This window comes from Anolis carolinensis, chromosome 2 (assembly GCF_035594765.1).
Source record: "Anolis carolinensis isolate JA03-04 chromosome 2, rAnoCar3.1.pri, whole genome shotgun sequence".
Taxonomy (NCBI): domain Eukaryota; kingdom Metazoa; phylum Chordata; class Lepidosauria; order Squamata; family Dactyloidae; genus Anolis; species Anolis carolinensis.
In genome coordinates this window covers 154,180,841-154,200,796 of record NC_085842.1, presented here as the reverse complement: position 1 = coordinate 154,200,796, position 19,956 = coordinate 154,180,841, and the positions used below count along the sequence as shown (strand labels likewise).

Sequence of the window (19,956 nt, the reverse complement as noted above, 5' to 3'; positions counted from 1 at the left end):
AGCAGGAATCAGCCAGGGTTCAAAGCTACAAGAAAAGTCCACAACAGTCCCATATACAGTAGCGTCTCACTTATCCAACATAAACTGGCCGGCAGAACGTTGGATAAGTGAATATATTGGATAATAAGGAGGGATTAAGGAAAAGCCTATTACACATCAAATTAGGTTATAATTTTACAAATTAAGCACCAAAATATCATGCTTTACAACAAATGGATAGAAAAAGCATTTCAGTACACGATAATGTTATGTAATAATACTGTATTTACGAATTTAGCACCAAAATATTACGATTTATTGAAAACATTGACTACAAAAATGCGTTGGATAATCCAGAATGTTGGATAAGCGAGTGTTGGATAAGTGAGACTCTACTGTAATTGATTCCAATATCACACAGAATAAAAACATTATTCCTAATACAGTAGAGTCTCACTTATCCAACATAAACGGGCCGGCAGAATGTTGGATAAGCGAATATGTTGGATAATAAGGAGGCATTAAGGAAAAGCCTATTAAACATCAAATTAGGTTATGATTTTACAAATGAAGCACCAAAACATCATGTTAGACAACAAATTTGGCAAAAAAAGTAGTTCAATACGCAGTAATACTATGTAGTAATTACTGTATTTATGAATTTTGCACCAAAATATCACGATATATTGAAAACATTGACTACAAAAATGCGTTGGATAATCCAGAACGTTGGATAAGCGAGTGTTGGATAAGTGAGAGACTACTGTATTTAGGTGCTTCATTTCCTAGTTTTAGGTTAGATTAGGTCATTGTGCCTTCAAGCCATTCCTAACCATGCCATCCCCTCCATCAAACTGGTGTCCCATTTTATTTTATTTTATTCTAACTGATCTTATTTTTATCTGATTTATATGTTAACTGAGATTTTATGATTTACTGTATTGTTTTGGTTAAGGTAACTGTTTTGTATAACTGCTGATTTTATTGTGTTTGCATTGCAATGTGTTTTAACTGATTTATTGTTTTGTATTTTGGGCTTCTGACCCATGTAGCCTCCCAGAGTCCCTGCCGGGAGATGGTGGCAGGGTAGAAAAATAAAGTTACTTACTAACTTATGGTAATCCAATCACAGGAGTTGCTTGGCAAGACTTGTTCAAAGAGAGGATGCTGCTGCTTTCCTCTGAGGCTGAGAAAGTGTGACTTACCCAAGGTCACCTAATGTATAAGCATCATCGATGGAGTGTACCTACAGGGAATACATATGAGTGGCTATAAAACACTTGTATACTTCGTCAATGATACTTATACATTAAATTTATTTACTTGAAGAACTTGCTACAGTGGAAAATTAGCTATTTTAGGTTTTCTGTACCTTTGTAAATTACCACCTGAGGAAGACTACACAGTCAAAACTGGTCGTGGATGGTTATAAACTTTGGATTTATTTAAAATTTTGGATTCAAAAAGGATTTACAAACTTGGACATATAGGTTTGAATGCACAGTCTTCTATGTGGAACATGAACTTTGTATCACTGGACTCACAAACCTTGAGTATAAGAGCTAGGCTTTCTATGAACATGTGTATTTGTAACACATTGATGACTGTATATCCTCGAGTATAAGCCGATCCGAATATAAGCCGAGGCACCTATTTTTACCACAAAAAAACTGGGAAAACATTGACTCCAGTATAAGCCGATAGTGGTAAATTTCAGAAATAAAAACAGATACCAATAAAATTACATTAATTGAAGCATCAGTAGGTTAAATGTTTTTGAATATTTACATAAAGCTCTAATTTAAGATAAGATTGTCCAACTCTGATTAAATCATTTTTCTCATCTTCTTCAATGTAAATGTGCTTATGTATCCTTTTAATAATAATAGAGTAAAATAATACATGTCATAATAATAATAAATAATAATAGAGTAAAATAATACATGTTGTAATAGAGTAAAATAATAAATATAATAATAATAAGATCAGAGTGAAATAATAACTGTATTAATAATAATAAAAATAGAGTAAAATAAATGTAATAGTAGTAACAATAATAGAGAAAAATAATAAATGTAATAATACCAATAATAATAGAGAAAAATAATAAATGTACCATATATTCCCGAGTATAAGCTGACCCAAATATAAGCCAACCAGGACCCTCACCCGAGTATAAGCCGAGGGGGGCTTTTTCAGTCCTAAAAAAGGGCTGAAAAACTAGGCTTATACTCGAGTATATACAGTATATTGGTTTTAACTGTCATATTTGTTTTGTTTTGGGCTTGGCACCATGTTAGCCGCCCCAAGTCCCTTTGGGGAGATGGTGGCAGGATAGAAAAATAAATTATTATTATTATTATTATTATTATTATTATTATTATTATTATTATTATATTCTTCCCTTCTCACCTCGAAGGGGACTCAGGGTGGAGCACAACATATATATAGCAAACATTCAATGCCAGAACATAAAATAAACCATAAAAATACATAAAGACAAAAATAAGTTATCTTCACATTAAAACCATTATTTAAAACCATGCTTTTAACTAATAGTGGTTTTTTATATCCAATGTGTTCCCTGCTTGGGTTTTAATAATGCTGTACTTACTTGGTTTTATCTTGTTTTTAATTATGTTGGTGCTAATCCATGAAATATGTAGTATTTGAAGGGCATATCCTGACATTGATATTTGCAGCATTTTAATGTTTTAATGATTTATATAGGGTTTTAATGGCATGTTTTATATTGTATTTGATGGTCTGGCTTTTGTGTATTTGTTTGTTTGTCCTGCATGCGAAAGACCTATGGTCTAAGCATTAAATACATTTGGTATTTGGTATAGCAAATATTCAATGCCAGAACATAAAATAAACCATAAAAATACATAAAGACAAAAATAAGTTATCTTCACATTAAAACCATTATTTAAAACCATGCTTTTAACTAATAGTGGTTTTTTATATCCAATGTGTTCCCTGCTTGGGTTTTAATAATGCTGTACTTACTTGGTTTTATCTTGTTTTTAATTATGTTGGTGCTAATCCATGAAATATGTAGTATTTGAAGGGCATATCCTGACATTGATATTTGCAGCATTTTAATGTTTTAATGATTTATATAGGGTTTTAATGGCATGTTTTATATTGTATTTGATGGTCTGGCTTTTGTGTATTTGTTTGTTTGTCTTGCATGCGAAAGACCTATGGTCTAAGCATTAAATACATTTGGTATTTGGTATAGCAAATATTCAATGCCAGAACATAAAATAAACCATAAAAATACATAAAGACAAAAATAAGTTATCTTCACATTAAAACCATTATTTAAAACCATGCTTTTAACTAATAGTGGTTTTTTATATCCAATGTGTTCCCTGCTTGGGTTTTAATAATGCTGTACTTACTTGGTTTTATCTTGTTTTTAATTATGTTGGTGCTAATCCATGAAATATGTAGTATTTGAAGGGCATATCCTGACATTGATATTTGCAGCATTTTAATGTTTTAATGATTTATATAGGGTTTTAATGGCATGTTTTATATTGTATTTGATGGTCTGGCTTTTGTGTATTTGTTTGTTTGTCTTGCATGCGAAAGACCTATGGTCTAAGCATTAAATACATTTGGTATTTGGTATAGCAAATATTCAATGCCAGAACATAAAATAAACCATAAAAATACATAAACACTAAAATCAGTTATCTTTACATTAAAACCATTATTTAAAACCCGGAAGATCTTAATCTCCGCAATGGTTCATAGAGGGAGATGCATTCAGACAAAATACTGCAGAATGATTGAAGCAGAAATCAATATAATGTTAAATCTACAAATAGCAATAGTTAATAGAAATGTACTACTTGCAAGGATAACAGGAGTGAAGAATATAAAAAAAGAAAAATTGGTTGACAAATTCATAGCATGTGCGCAAATTATTTTAGTGAGGGATTGGAAAGGTAAAACAAAATAGACACTGATGAATTGGTATAAGTATATAAATAATATGTTAAATGTGAAAATAACAAATTGCAAATGGAACAATATAAATAAAATTGAAAAGGTTACAATCATTAAGAGGACGTGGGAACCAGTTAGGAATTATTTAGAAAATATGCTAAGATGTGGAGTGGAAAAAATTGGACCGAAATCGATATTTATTTATTTATTTATTTGCCCCATTTATACCCCACCTTTCTCACCCCGAAGGGGACTCAAATGTATTTCAAATGTAACTTCTGTAGTTTACTGTATAAATTGCATGTATAAGGAGGGGAGGGTGGGAGTGGGATAAAACAATAAAATAACAATAAAAAAGACTAAAGGGTGGGCCTTGGACTATTATTTGAATTTGCATGATTTTAATTGATGTTTTAATTGTTTCAATTTTAATTGTACAGTAGAGTCTCACTTATCCAACATAAACGGGCCGGCAGAACGTTGGATAAGCGAATATGTTGGATAATAAGAAGAGATTAAGGAAAAGCCTATTAAACATCAAATTAGGTTATGATTTTACAAATTAAGCACCAAAACATCATGTTATACAACAAATTTGACAGAAAAAGTAGTTCAATACACAGTAATGTTATGCTGTATTTACTGTATTTACGAATTTAGCACCAAAATATCACGATATATTGAAAACATTGACTACAAAAATGCGTTGGATAATCCAGAACGTTGGATAAGCGAGTGTTGGATAAGTGAGACTCTACTGTAATTGTTTATTTTGGAATTGTGTGTTGTTAACATCGAATTGTTGCCTGTTGAGTCCTTTTCAGGGTGAGAAGGGCAGGGTACAAATATGGGAAATAAATAGAAGGAGCCCCAAGGGCCATCCAGTCCAACCCCTTCTGCCAGACAGGAAGGCCCACCCAATCCCTCCTAACAGATGTCCATCCCTTTTGACACATCCAACCTCTGCCTAGAAGCCTCCAGAGAAGAAAACTCCCACACACTTTCTTTGAAAATCTCACAATCTTGGTGAATGAAGGGGATGCTGTGGGTGCAGCACATCTTGATTTCAGGAAGGCCTTTGGGAAGGTTCCCCAAGACACACAGAAGCCAGTAGAATGTGGGCGAGACAGTGCTCCTGTCAGGTAGATCAGGAATTGTTTCACAGGCCGAAGCCAGAGGATGCTTCTGTCCAGTGGCTCCTCTTTCTTCATCCTGGAGAGAAGGGACCAGTGGGGCACCATCAAGAGGGTCCTGTCCTGGGCCTTTAAGGCTATGCATCGTCTTCAGTGAGGACTTGGATGATGGAATCCATGTGAAAAGGACTTAGGAGTTTTAATAGACCGCAAACTGAACACGAGTCAAGGGTGTGATGCAGCAGCTTAAAAAGCCCATGCGATTCTAGGTTGCATCAATAGAAGCATAGTGTTGAGATGGAGGGAAGTCCTAGTCCTAACATGCTATGCTAGATATATATATATATATATATATATATATATATATATATATATAGAGAGAGAGAGAGAGAGAGAGAGAGAGAGAGTAAAGGTAAAGGTTTTCCCCTGACGTTAAGTCCACTCATGTCTGACTCTGGGGGTTGGTGCTCATCTCTATTTCTAAGGCGAAGAGCCGGCGTTGTCAATAGACACCTCCAGGGTCATGTGGCCGGCATGACTGCATGGAGCACCGTTACCTTCCCGCGGGAGCGGTACCTATTGATCTACTCACATAGGCATGTTTTCGAACTGCTAGGTTGGCAGGAGCTGGAGCTAACAGCGGCCGCTCACGCCGCTCCCGGGGCTTGAACCTGGGACCTTTCGGTCTCCAGCTCAGTGCTTTTACACACTCTGCCACCGGGGCTCCTATATATATATATATATATATATATATATATATATATATACACATATATATACACACACACACACAATATAATTTACAATAATATATAATAATTATAACATATTGTATATACATATAATATTCATAATATTATATTGTAATACGATATAATACTAATAATACAATATAATAATATTAATTATATATTATATTTTACATGTAATATTACTAATAATATTACAATATATAGATAGAGTACAATATAGTAATTTATTGCCAGTATTGTACTATGCTAATAATATAATATTGTATGTAAATTTAATTTGTAAGCCGCTCTGAGTCCCCTTCGGGGTGAGAAGGGCGGCATATAAATGTAGCAAATAAATAAATAAATAAATAATACAGTAGAGTCTCACTTATCCAACATAAACGGGCTGGCAGAACGTTGGATAAACGAATATATTGGATAATAAGGAGGGGTTAAGGAAAAGCCTTTTAAACATCAAATTAGGTTATGATTTTACAAATTAAGCACCAAAACATCATGTTATACAACAAATTTGACAGAAAAAGTAGTTCAATATGCAGTAATGCTATGTAGTAATTACTGTATTTACGAATTTAGCACCAAAATATCACGATGTATTGAAAACATTGACTACAAAAATGCGTTGGATAATCCAGAACATTGGATAAATGAGACTCTACTGTAGTCTCACTTTGCTTTGCTTTGCTCAGACTTCTTCACTTGGAATAACCCTGTGTCCAGTTCTCAGCAAAGCAATTCAAGAACGCTGTTGACAAATCCTAGCAGCCTCTGGCAGTGTAGTCAATGGGGAAGAATGCTGGGGGTGACAGTCCAAACTTTACTGGGGATTCCAGTTCTTAGAAACAGAGGGGGGTGGAAAGAGGGAGATTGACGCAGAGAAGCCCTTCTTTGGTGGAACCTTGAGTTTCCCTTTCTTTCTTTGCAGTTTCTGGGGAGAGAGAAGCTCCCCTGGGAGGCTAGCAGCCTTCAGGCGGAGCGTAAGAACCAGACCTCAGAGAGTGCAGAGAGGTACCTCCTATTCATGTTTTGGGGGGAAGGCCAGGCTGGGGGTTGGGGTTTTTGGGGCCCAGAGATCTGGAGGGGGGCATCCCAGGACGCCGCCTTCTTCCCAGGGGCTGGCAAGGGCCTTGGGATGGGGCTGGCCTTGGGAATGGAAGGGAGAAGGCGGCCAGGGATCTCAAACTCTTCTTCTTTCCCTTGTCCTTCTAGCAGCTTCCTCTCGGAGCAAATCCTGACTTCACCAAAGGACAAACAACCCATAGAGTTGGTGAGTGAAAGAAGGGGGCTGGAAAGGGAAGAGCTTGCCTTTCTCCTTCGGGAGATGGGTTCTTGCTCAGAGCATCCACTTCTCTCTTCTTTCTCCTCAACAGGGTTCAAAGGAAGTTGGGATCCCTTCGGAGGTCCTGGAGGAGGGGGCGGCCCGGGCCCTCGATACAGAGAGGTAGGTCCTTCCCATGGCAGGCGGAGGTCCCCTCTACCCCCCAAGTGAGGCCAAGGGGGCCTCGCATGCAGCCCTATTCCAGGGGGTTTGGTGGGCTCCACCTGAGAGATAGGAGAGAACTTCTTCTGACCTTGCTTTCTTGTCTCTCTCCTTGCAGTGTCCATGAGCCCCCTCTGAAGACATCGACGGTAAGAGAGGGAAGAGGGTGATCAAAACGGGGGGGGGGGGCTGCTTCCTCTCCATCCCCACACCTCTTTTCCTCTCCCCACCACACCTTTTATTGTGGTAATCTCTGAGCCGTTAGACTCAATTTATCCCTCTCTGGGGGAGATTCCACCAAAAGTGTAGCAGAGTAGCAAAAGCAGACTTTCAAAAACAGCAGATACTTACACGCGGTGAGCAAAGAGAAGCCCTTTTCTGTTAGGATGGCTATCGATTGCAGAGGCTCAGTAAAAGTTCAAAAAACATTTATTCAGGTAAAAAGAATTCCATTGTAGATAGAAAGGTTTGGGAGCTGTCTAGCTTTCTAGACTAGTTTCTAAGGAAAAATAAGAAAGGAAAAATAACAAACATCTAGATAGTCACATCTTGCCTAGAGGGACAGCAAGATGCTGCTATTAGCTTGAAGAACAAAGAGAGAAGAAACTGAACCAAAATGGTTCCGAACTCATGGTCCAGTTTATTGGGGCCATAAAACATTTTGACCAATGAGAAGTTAGTGTCCCTGAAGATTCACATTTCTACTAACATCAAAGTAAGGGATGTGAGGTAAACAGGATAGAAAGAGGGGAAACACAGTAGAGCCTATCTGGGCATGCTTTGGAAACAGGGAAAGGATTCCCTCAATCTAGTCCTATCATCTATCTGACTACATCTAGACTTGAGTGGTCCAGGGTGATTCCCAACTCCTACTCTAGTCTTCCTCCCCTGGGCTGTCTTCCCATTCCTTCCCTTTTGGCCCCACACCCATGAGGGAAGGGGGCAGCCCCAATTTCACTCCTCTTCTCCCTTGTCTTTTACAGGACTCCGAAGCGGCAACGCTGGCTGACATCCCCAGCCTGGAGGATGAGGTGTGGGACCCTCTCCCCAGTACAAGCAGGTGTGTTGCCCTTCGCCAGGAGGGGTGACCATTGCCCCCCTTCTTGTCTTACCAGGTCTCACCTCTTGTGCCTCTCTTCCAGCTCCGTAGGACCCGGCGAAGATGAAGATCCTGCCCTGCACCCGAGGAGATGGTCCTCCCTGGACCCAGAACAGGTAAAGCTTAAGAGTTCCTCCTGGCGAGGCCTGCAGCCACCACCAAGGAGGCATCGCCCAACGCCTTTCTCAGGATGCCCCATCGACCTTCTAGATGGCAGGTTTGTCGAGAGATGTCCAGCCTTCAGGTAGGCTGCTCTTCTCAACTCCTGCCATTCCCCAGTGGTCTCTTTGGCCACTGGAAAGGTATGTAGGGACCCCAATGCCCAGTTCCTTCCAGCAAGCATCACACACGCATTCACCTGCCACTGCTCTCCCTGCACTTTTGGCCCAGGAGCCTTTCCATGGCTGCCAGGTGCCATTGTTTCTCTTCTTCTTTTTTCTTCACAGGCAAAACAACACCTACACCATCTTTGCCTGCTGGTCTGCAGTTCCTCCTCTGCAGAGGTCACGCAGGCAGTGGATTACGTGGCCCGAAAACATCTAAAGATGGCCACGGACCACTTTCTGGAGTCCGGCGGGAGGTAAGGGAGCTGGGCCTGGGGGTGCCACTCCCCTATTCCCAGGGGGCCCTGAGCGGTCTCCCCATAGGGTTGGAGCCAAGGCTGACCCTGACCTTGGCTCCCTCTTCCCTTTCTTCATTCACAGGGCATGTGGTGAATTAGTAAGCGCCGTACTCAATTCACCATATTGTTGCCTGGAAGCGGCGCTGGACCTGTTCCTGGCCAAGGTAAAGGAGGGACCTTGGCTGGCCCAGGAGGGCGAGGAACAGGGCAGCCCTACTTTTGATGCGGTCACGGTAAGGACCTCCCCACCTGCACCCTGTTTTTAGGGGGCTGGGGAAGGAGAACGGGGCCCCCTCTTTCTTGACCTTTCCTTGCATTTGAGCCTCCTTCTTTCTCTCCACAGGCAAGAGCGACGCGGGCCATCGGCGGGATCGTCAGACACATCAGGGACAGCACGCGCCTGGAGGGGTGGTTCCTGGAGCTTCTGCTCGCCTTGGTGACCAACTTCATCGAGGTCACAAGGCCTGGGTTGGAGGCACCCAGCAGGAACCGGAGCAACAGCTACGTTCCTCCAGAGTAAGGAGAGGGTGGGGAGGAAGGGTCTGCGGGACTCCCAGCCCTTTTGGGGGGCTGAAGGGGGACTCAGACCCTTCACTAGTAAGTAAGCCTTTTTCTTTCTTTCTTTTTCAGAGAACTGGCGAATATCATCATCGTGCTAGTGAAGAGGGTGGCACCGAAGTCCTTCAACAGGACCTCCGAGTGGATGCTAGAAGACGACCCAAGCATCTGCCCTGAGGGGATAGCCCTCCAGTTGCGGTAAGGAGCTAAGGGCTGATGGAGGTTCAGGGAGGAAGCCCAGCTTGTTCTCTCTGGCTGGGTTCCCTCACAGGGGTCTTTCTTGTCTTCCAGGAGCCTCCTCAAGTCCTCCTCCTCCCTAGTCCAGCACCTGCATTCCATCTGGGAGAAAGAAGCGCCGCTGGAGCATTCGGCCGGCGTGGTGGCCTTCTACGTCCAGGTGAGAAGGGTTGTTCAGCCAGGGTTATGGGTTGGAAGGGGCCTTAGGGCAAGGCTGGGGAGACAAGGAGAGGAGAGGCAGTGCTTCCCTTCCTAGCTCCAGCCCTTCATGCTTCTCTTCTTGTCTTTCAGCTGCTGAAGATCGGCCAGCGCCCACACTCCTCGGAGAAGACCTGGGCACTGCTGACGGCCTGGCTTCAACATCACAGCCTGGCCGTCCAACATCAGAGCAGGCAGGGCCTTCTCCTGCTCTGCGAGACATACTGGGAGGTAAGCCAGGCAGAGCCCAGGCTCTACGCACCAGAGAGAGGCTCTTGTGATCATAGGAAGGACCTTCCCCAAACAAGGGGGAAGGCCTATGGTCGGGAGTTCTCTGCATTGAATGTATCCTCCTTTCTCTCTCTTTTCAGACCATGGGCCTTCAGGAACTCCTAGACGGCATCATCGGCGGAATGCAATCACCGCACACTAACATCGCCATGGAGTTCCTGAACCTGGCTGGCCAGCTGGAGCCCCTGCTGCATATTGAAGACCGGGCCCTTGCGAAGGTTCACCTAACTGCCACATGCCGCCGCCTCTTCCACCATGTGAGTCTTAACCCCTGGGCCTTTTTGGGGAGGGCGCTGGCTCCCCCCTCTCCCCAAGCCCTGAGAAGGGGCTTCATGCGAAGAAACAGGGAGTATAGGGTCTCCTTTTCCTTCTCCCTTTTAGGAGGCGGCCAACATCCGAACGGCAGCCCTCGAATGCTTCCGGCATTTCATCTGGCGCCCGGGACATCCTCTTCAGGAGCGTCAAACCATCAGTGACCTCCTGGTGGTGCTGATGCATGTGGAGGATGAGGATGAGGAGGTGGCCAAGGTAGGCGGGAGGGAGGCCCAGTGCTGGGGCTCAGGAGGGAGGGAAGGTAGGAAGGAAAGTGGAACTGACTCAGCTTTCTTCTTTTCTTTGCAGACTGCGAGGGAGACCCTCAGGGAGGCGGCAGACGTCCTGAATTGGCACCTGAAGGACAGCGTTCTGGCGGAGGACACCTTCAGCTTGCAGGAGCTGCTGCATAAGATCTCCAAGCGCCTGGTGAGTGCCCACCCTGAGGCATGGGAGTCAAGGGTCCTTATGCCCGGTGGGCAGAAGGAGCCCCCTTTTTGACCCCTGTCTCTTCTCTAGATCCATCATTGCCGCCCCAGGAAAGAGTTGGAGGAACAGGTGTATGGCTGACTCCGTATCTTTAAAAGCCAACGTCCATCGGCTAGAAAGGTGGCAGCCATGTTAGTCGGTAAGGAACTGGGAGGGTCTTGGCCCCCTTTGTGCCCACTCCTGGCCTCCAGATCCGCCTTTGGGGCAGCAGGAGGGGCCTCTTCCCCCCTTCTGGGGATCCTGAGCCTCTTTGGGGAGAACAAAGTTCAGGTTCCCCTTCCTCCCCCTGGGCCCTCTGGGTCTTCCCCTTCCTTGGGTCTAGTGTGGGGGTCTTTGCTCATGGAAGTGGTCCCTCTCTTCTCTCCAGGCCACATTCTGCACAAGAACTACAAGATGTGTGCCGACAGGAACCTCTACACCTACCACGCCTGTAAGTGGGGCCTGAGAGGCGCTGGGCCTTGGGGAGAGAGCCTCCCGGGGGGTCCATGGGCCACCCCTCACCTGCTAACCTGCCTTTCCTCCTCCTTTCCTCTCTTCCTTCCAGGGCTGATCAACCTCCTTGAAGACCGTGACCCTGAAGTCAGGCGAGTTGGCAGGGAGACTAAGACCATCCTTGCCAGGGTCACTGCCCTACACCACCGACACGGGCTGCGGGCTGCTCTTCGGCGCTTGGCGGCTCCCTGCAGGCGGGAGAGGTACCCCCCAGAGTACGCCAAGAGGCCACCCACCTGATGGACTGGTAAGAGAGGGAGGGAGGAAAAGAAGGAGGAGGGAGGAAGGGAGGGGAAAGAGGAAATGGAGGAAGGAGGGAAAAGAGGAAGCAATGGGGAAGGGAGGGAGGAGGTAAGAAGGGTTGTAGGAGGAATAGAGGGAGAGAAGGAAGGGAGGATGGAGAAAGGAAGGAGGGAGTGAGGGAGGAAATGGGGAGAGGGAGGGAGGGTGGAAAAAGAGAAGGAAGGAAGGAGGGAGAAAGGGAAGGAGGGAGGGTTAGTAGGACTGATGGAAGGAAGGGAGGGAGGAAGGAAGGGAGGGAGGAAGGAAGGGAGGAAGGAAGGAAGGAAGGAAGGACGGAAGGAAGGAAAAGAAAGAAAGAAAGAAAGCAAGAAGGAAAGGAAGGAAGGAAGGAAGGAAGGAAGGAAGGAAGAGAAAGAAGGAAAGGAGGAAGGAAGGAAAGGAGGAAAGAAAGAAAAGGAAAGAAAGAAGGAAGGAAAGAAGGAAGGAAAAAAGAAGAAAAAAAGAAGGAAGGAAAGAAAAAAGAATGAAGGAAAGAAAGGAAGAAAGAAAGAAAGAAAAAAGAATGAAGGAAAGGAAGGAAGGAAGAGAAAGAAGGAAAGGAGGAAGGAAAGGAGGAAAGAAAGAAAGAAAGAAAAGGAAAGAAAGAAGGAAGGAAAGAAGGAAGAAAAAAGAAGAAAAAAAGAAGGAAAGAAAGAAAAAAGAATGAAGGAAAGAAAAGGAAAGAAAGAAGGAAGGAAAGAAGGAAGGAAAAAAGAAGAAAAGAAGAAGAAAAGAAACAAAAAAGAATGAAGGAAAGAAAGAAAGCAGAAGAAAGAAAGAAAGAAAGAAAGAAAGAAAGAAAGAAAGAAAGAAAGAGAAAGAAGGAAAGGAGGAAAGAAAGAAAGAAAGAAAGAAAGAAAAGAAAGAAAGAAAAGAAAGAAAGAAAAGAAAGAAGGAAGGAAGGAAAGAAGGAAGGAAAAAAGAAGAAAAAAGAAGGAAAGAAAGAAAAAAGAATGAAGGGAAGGAAGGAAGGAAGGAAGGAAGGAAGGAAGGAAGGAAGGAAGGAAGGAAGGAAGAAAAAGAAAGAAGGAAAGGAGGAAGGAAGGAAGGAAAGGAAGAAAGAAAGAAAGAAAGAAGGAAAGAAGGAAGGAAAGAAAGAAAAAAAGAATGAAGGAAAGGAAAGAAAAGAAAAGAAAGAAAATAAGGAAAGGAAAGGAAAGGAAGGAAGGAAGGAAAGGAAAGAAAGAAAAGAAGGAAAGGAAGGAAGGAAAGGAAGAAAGGAAAGGAAAGGAAAGAAAGAAAAGAAGGAAAGGAAAGGAAAGGAAAGGAAAGGAAAGGAAAGGAAAGAAGGAAGGAAGGAAGGAAAGGAAAGGAAGAAAAGAAGGAAAGGAAGAAAAGAAGGAAAGGAAGAAAGGAGAGGAAAGGAAAGGAAAGGAAAGGAAGAAAGGAGCTCAGTCAACAGTATTAGGTCTGATCTGCCTGGAGTGTAGAGACTCCAAGCGCACACGGAAACACAGGCAGCGGAGACTCTTAGGGCAGAGAGGAGAGAAGAGAAGAGAGGGGAGAAGAGAAGAGAGGGGAGCAGGGGAGCCAAGGGAGGTGCGCCTTGGGGTCTCCTTCAGCTGAGGCCCAAAGAGAGGCACCAGTAGAAGGAGACCCAAGCCCTGCTTTCTCTCCCTTTTGCAGGAACACCACGATCCCACGAGCGCCCGCCCGGAACACCTCCGCTCCAGCTGTGCCGCATCACCAAAGGGAAGTAGCGTTCAGGAGGTGGGAGTCTGCCCAGCCCTGGCCCAGGGAAGCCCTGCCCCCCCCCCCCCCACACACACACAGAGAAGCCCCGCTCCCATTCTGGGCCCCATTGTCACCCTGGGGCCCTTGGGAGCAGAGCAGAGCAGAGCAGAGAAGGAAGACCACCTAGGCCCCTCTGCTGTGCTCTGTTCTGTTCTTTTCTGTGTGGGATTTGGGGGCCTGGAGGGGAGGGGCCACCACCTGCACCCTGGGCCTTCCTCTTCCACCTGGGCTGGGCCCCTGCCTCCTTTGACCTACGCTCCCTCCCTGACCCCTCCCTCTCGGCCTGGGATGCCACCACCGCCCCCTCCCTCCCTCCCTTCTCCAAGGTGGCATCCCACCAAGGGCGCTTCTCCCTCCCTCTTGCCCACCCAGATGTGCCGCCCCTCCTCCCCTCCCTCCTCCTTCCCCCCCAAACAACCCCATTGCCCCCTCCTCTGTCCCCACCCCATCCAAAGGGTCAAGGGGAGGGGCAGGGGGTCTCAGCCCCTCCATCTGTCCAGGCATCTCGGGAGGCTCAGCTCCATTTGGGGAAAGGTGGCCATTTCTCCATCCATGGTGCTGTGTCTCCCGATGGGCTGAGATCCCCCTTGGGTTCCCCTTGCCCCCCCCCCCCCCGCCTCTCTGCTCACCTGGATTCACCCGGAAGGAGGCCTGGCTGCTGGGAGCCAATAAGGAGGAGGAGGAGGGGTGGCGGACTCTATTGACACCACTCTGCGCTTCTTGCAGGGCCACTCCAGATGGATGAAGAAAGGGACAGTGACCTTCGTGGGAACACCGAGGGACACACCATCAAAGGACCCTGGTCATCGAGGGACATGCCATCAAGGGACCCGGGCCCTGACCTTCGAGGAACCATGACCACCGAGGGACAGTTGACATCAAAGGACCCTGGTCATCGAGGGACGTAACAACAAGGGTGCCGGGCCCTGACCTTCGAGGGACCGTGACCATCGAGGGACACGTAACATCCATGGACCCTGACTGGCGCCTGCAGGAAGAAGACAGAAGACAGGACTTCTTTATTTGTTTTATTGTTAAATTTTAAAATGTGTATGTACTTTTTTAAAAATGTGTATGTGCTGTTTTTAAAATGTGTATGTTTTTAATATATTTATTATTGTCTTGTGTGGGAGAGGATTCCACTCCCCTGCGAAAGCGCCGCTCTTCCCCTTTGGCTTCTAGGGCTGCCTCCTGTGAATCCAGGGCTGGCCGTGGAGGGAGGGAGGCCCAGGCCTCTCTTGCAGCGGAGGGTTCCCAAGGCCCTCCTCCCTCCTCTGCAAACCCCAGGACTCACAGCCCAGCGCCGGAGGGGAAGAGCCGCCCTTGAGCAGCTCAGTGAAAGAAACCCCCCACTCTCGGTTTATTGTAATTTAAAATTATATCATTATATTATTTAATGTAGAATTAGAATAAATGTAATACTTTATTTTTAATTTAGCATTTTCCATATTATTTAATGTGTAATTAGAATAAATATAGCCTTTTCCTTTTAATTTAGCATTTTCCATATTATTTAATGTGTTATTAGAATAAATATAACCTTTTCCTTTTAATTTAGCATTTTCCATGAATTCCTTTGGGGAGGGAGACCCAAACTCAGGCCCCATCAACACTGACCCTTTCATGCAGGTTGAACTGCGTATGAGGCTGGGTTTAAACTGCCTTCTATCCCAGGACCTGATCCCAGATTGTCTGCTTATTATGAGTCTGGGAAAAACAGATAGTCTGGGATCAGATCCTTGGATATATAGGGCAGTATAGATCCAACCTGAATATATTATACAGTTCAAACTGCATGAAATGACAGTGTAGATAAGGCTGTCGGCCCCATCTAAACTGCCATATAATCCTGCTTCAGAATGCATATTAACTGTATTTCAAAATGGATTATATGGCAGTTTAGACAAGGCCTAAGAAGAAGAAGTTAGAGAAGATGATAGTACTAAAGTGTAGGGGAGATCGACACTGTCCTATTTCACAGGATCTGATCCCAGATTATCTGCTTTAAACTGGATTATTTGAGTCTACACTGCCAAATAATCTGGGATCAGATCCTGGGGTAAGGGGCAGTGTGGAAGGGAATGTAGTTGGTGCAAATATAGTCCTGGGCTTACAGTGGGGGAAGGCCCAGGCTTCTCTGGCGGAGGGTTCCCAAGGCCCTCCTCCCTCCACTGCAAATCCTAGGACTTTCAGCTCAGCGTTGGAGAAGAACTGCCCTTGAACCGAACGATGAGAGTATCCCTTATGCTCTGTTTTTTGTAGTTTACCTTCTATGATTGTATCGTATAATGTTGTAGTATTTAATAGAATAAATGTACTGCTTTATTTTTAATTTGGTGCTTTCCTTGGATTCCTTTGGGGAGGAGGAGAGAAACCCAAATTATCAGAACATGTAACTCAGGTCCTACCTAGTCTGCCATATAATGCAGTTCAAACTGTATTATATGGTGAGTGTTGGCTCATATAATGCAATCTAACGCAGTTATATGAATCTACACTAACCATATAATACAGTTTGAACTGCATTAAATTGACAGCATAGGCAAGGCCTAAGAGGAAATGAAAATGCTAGTGTTTGGTTTATGCAAATATTTGTGTCATTACACTGTGCCATGTTAAGATCATTTTGTGACTGTGATGGCATGCTGTGTAAATAAAATCTGCATTTTTTAAGAAAAACTCTTTGTGTGTGTTTATAAATGTTTTTCTGGGGGAAACATTCCTTATGGAAATGCAAAACTGGGGGGAATAGCGAACCCTATCATAATGAATGACATCCTCCACGTTATTCTGACTTGTTACGATGGGCAGAATAGAAATATTTGTCCCTTGGAACATAGCCATACTCAGGGTGAATTATCTCTCTCTTTTTTTGGTCCCAAATGGAAGGACAAGGCAATGTCTTGGCAAGCGAGCCGGGATTTGCTGGATAGGGAATTAATCGATTGATCCCGGGTCACATTGGAAGCAGATGGAACTGAGAGAAAGCTGGGAAAGCCGCATGCAATTTCATCATTCGCGTATAGGTATATATATATATGTTTATGAATGATGGAACAGCAAGCAGCTTTCCTGGTTTGTCCTCTCTAAATATCATTTTATATATCCACACACACACATTGGGCATAGGCTTGCTCAAATAATTCGTTTTCCCCGTTACCCGTTATTAATTCGTTATTTTCGTTTGTTTTGAAGCAATATATGGCATTGGTTGTCCACACGTCTGGATATCGCGGTTTCGAATCGCGAGAGGCCGTTTTTCGTTATGTCGTCATTTTTTTCGTTAGGAAAAAAAAGCTTTTGCAAATCACCCAAACTCCCACCATTCAGGCCCTTTCCTTTTGCCCCTCAGCAAAAGGGGCGTCACGGGCTCAGCCAATGGGAGGGGGTGAGGGGGAAGGAGGCCGAGGAGGAGGAGGAAGACGGAGGGGGGAAATGGCCGCCGCCGCCGCCTCGCCTCAGCTCAGGCCTGGTGTCTCTCTGTGAGGCGGGAAGGCGGCGGATGGAGCCGGGAATGGAGAGACCGAGAGAGACAGAGAGGGGCCTGGCGGTGAGGTTTTGACGTCTGTGCGAAGCTAGGCAAGTGGGGTTTATATATCTGTGGAAGGTCCAGGGTGGGAGAAAGAACTCTTGTCTGTGGGAGGCAAGTGTGAATGTTGCAATTGGTCACCTTGATTAGCATTGAATAGCCTTGCAGCTTCAAAGCCTGGCTGCTTCCTACCTGGGGGAATCCTTTGTTGGGAGGTATTAGCTGGCCCTGATTGTTTCCTGTCTGGAATTCCCATTTTCTGGGTGTTGTTCTTTTACTGTCCTGATTTTAGCTTTTCTGTAGCTAAAAATGCATATAAAATTGATTCTATAGGGAGGATAAATGATTGGATTTCAACTCTTACAGCTTAGCTTTCTCTGCCAATAATGGTACCATATCAAACTAAACCTCCCAAGATTCTGTAGCAGTGAGCCATCTTGGATATTGTAAGGGATTTATTATTATTATTATTATTATTATTATTATTATTATTATTATTATTATTATTAGACCTTGCTCCCAGGAAGGTGCCTTCGCTGTGGCTCCCAACTTATCTATCTATCTACCTTTCCACATATTCTCCACATTGTGTGTATGTGTATGTATATTATATATACATGAGCCCCGATGGCGAAGTGTGTTAAAGCACTGAGCTGCTGAACTTGCAGACCGAAAGGTCCCAGGTTCAAATCCCGGGAGCAGAGTGAGTGCCCGCTGTTAGCTCCAGCTTCTGCCAACCTAGCAGCTTGAAAACATGCCAATGTGAGTAGATCAATAGGTACCGCTCTGGCGGGAAGGTAATGGCACTCCATGTAGTCATGCCGGCCACATGACCTTGGAGGTGTCTATGGACAACACTGGCTCTTGGGCTTAGAAATGGAGATGAGCACCAACCCCCAGAGTCAGACATGACTGAACTTAACGTCAAGGGATACCTTTACCTTTACCTATACACACACACACACACACACACACACACACACATATGCAGGGACTATATATATATATATACACAGTATATATCACACACACACCAATTTAACAAAGTTTCAGCCACAAAAACAAAGTTTCTGAAGTAGAACAATGACTTTCACAGTAAAGACAACCCAATTTAACAGGAAATAAGACTTTCAAACCAGGAACAGATTTCTGCAATTATTAAAAAATGGTTTATTATAAAAGCTATGAAAATTCGCCAAAAATCAGAGGATGAGGGTGGGAGAGTCCTGTAAAGTCCTCTCCCTCTGTGCTGTTTTTGGGAATTGCGCATGCGCGTCCGCCATTAATGAATTAATTTAGAAAATAACGAATTTTCGTTAATTTCAAAAAATTTTGGGGGCAAAATTCGGAAATACCTTCAAAAACGAAACGCTGCCCCCCTCTACTTTTGCAACGAGTTTAGAATCAAATTTTTCGTGGATCGATCAAGCCTACTAAATACGCTTTACAACAACCTGACAGAGTAGGCAAGGATTAAAATCACCGCATTGCAGCCAAGGCTAGCAGAGCATGGGTCACTTAAAACCAACAGACAGCTTTGTAGCAAGACTTATCATTAAACATACCTGACCATTAAACACCATGACTTCTCTCTTTGTACAGACACACAGCATCTGCAAAAAAAACCAGTTTATCCATCCCTTTGACGTAGAGCTCTGCCTCTTCTTTCTTTCTCTCTCTCTTTGGGGACATCTACACTGTAGGATTAATGCAGTTTGACCCCATTTTAACTGCCTTGGCTCAATGCTATGGAATTAAGGGAGCTGTGGTTTCATGAGATCCCAGCAGTCGTTGGCAGAAAATAATAATAATAATAATAATAATAATAATAATAATAATAATAATAACGTCTTGCCAAAGGCTTTCATGGCCAGAATCACTGGATTGCTGTGAGTTTTCCGAGGTGTATAGCCATGTTCCAGAAGCATTCTCTCCTGACATTTCGCCCACATCTATGGCAGGCATCCTCAGAGGCTGAGGTCTGTTGGAGACTGGGACAGCCCAAAAAAACTACAGAAATCCAAAAAAATACACTGCTTTCTCAAAATGTTAATTCCCCCATTAGTGTTTCTTTGTATTGACTCTTGTTTTCTAAAGTTGAAATTTGTATTTATTTTACTCTTGGTAACTAAGGGTGATATATACATCTTAGGACCTAAGTACCCTAAAAGTACCAACTCCCATCTGATTTTGGAAGCTAAGCAGAGTCAGCCATAGTTAGTACAGTAGAATCTCGCTTATCCAACCTTCACTTATCCAACGTTTTGGATTGTCCAACGCAGTCAGCTTCCCACCCAGATACACAGCTATTTCTTTAGGCAGCAAGGACTGAAGTTTTTATGGATTTAACTTCCAACAATGTTCTTACTGCAAGTTTATTTTATGAAATTCTATCTTTATTTGCAGTCGGTTTGTTAATAATAATAATAGCCAATGTTTTTGTAGTCAATGTTTTCAATACATTGCAATGTTTGGTGCTAAATTCGTAAATATAGTAATTCCTACATAACATTGCCATGTATTGAACTGCTTTTTCTGTCATTTTGTTGTAAAACATGATGTTTTTTCATTGAAAAACTATAGCAAAATGTGATGTTTTTGTCATTTAATAAACTTTTCCCATGTTTTTATGATACAGTAGAGTCTCACTTATCCAACATAAACAGGCCGGCAGAACCTTGGATAAGCGAAAATGTTGGGTAATAAGGAGGGATTAAGGAAAAGCCTATTAAACATCAAATTACATTATGATTTTACAAATTAAGCACCAAAACATTATGTTTTGCAACAAGTCTGCCACTCA

The 19,956-nt window shown here is 43.8% G+C and overlaps 1 protein-coding gene across 2 annotated transcripts in view; it reads left to right on the top strand.

The window, feature by feature from the left end:
- LOC134296305 (uncharacterized) overlaps positions 1–15,956 on the top strand; it is a 30,900-nt gene extending 14,944 nt beyond the window's left edge. Inside the window, exons 4-22 of one of the 2 annotated variants that reach the window (XM_062970864.1) lie at positions 6,756–6,838; positions 7,043–7,097; positions 7,201–7,271; positions 7,429–7,459; positions 8,294–8,370; positions 8,453–8,525; positions 8,856–8,989; positions 9,114–9,264; positions 9,375–9,547; positions 9,662–9,787; positions 9,881–9,986; positions 10,118–10,255; positions 10,396–10,572; positions 10,697–10,843; positions 10,937–11,056; positions 11,147–11,255; positions 11,484–11,546; positions 11,661–11,855; positions 13,517–15,956. In XM_062970864.1, coding sequence (XP_062826934.1) covers positions 6,756–6,838; positions 7,043–7,097; positions 7,201–7,271; positions 7,429–7,459; positions 8,294–8,370; positions 8,453–8,525; positions 8,856–8,989; positions 9,114–9,264; positions 9,375–9,547; positions 9,662–9,787; positions 9,881–9,986; positions 10,118–10,255; positions 10,396–10,572; positions 10,697–10,843; positions 10,937–11,056; positions 11,147–11,197 — 1,713 coding nt within the window. In that variant the 3' untranslated portion in view covers positions 11,198–11,255; positions 11,484–11,546; positions 11,661–11,855; positions 13,517–15,956. Of the gene's footprint in view, positions 1–6,755; positions 6,839–7,039; positions 7,098–7,200; positions 7,272–7,428; positions 7,460–8,293; positions 8,371–8,452; positions 8,526–8,855; positions 8,990–9,113; positions 9,265–9,374; positions 9,548–9,661; positions 9,788–9,880; positions 9,987–10,117; positions 10,256–10,395; positions 10,573–10,696; positions 10,844–10,936; positions 11,057–11,146; positions 11,256–11,483; positions 11,547–11,660; positions 11,856–13,516 lie in introns of both variants that reach the window. The other variant, XM_062970863.1, reaches the window with a different exon arrangement.
- Positions 15,957–19,956: the final 4,000 nt, after the last annotated feature.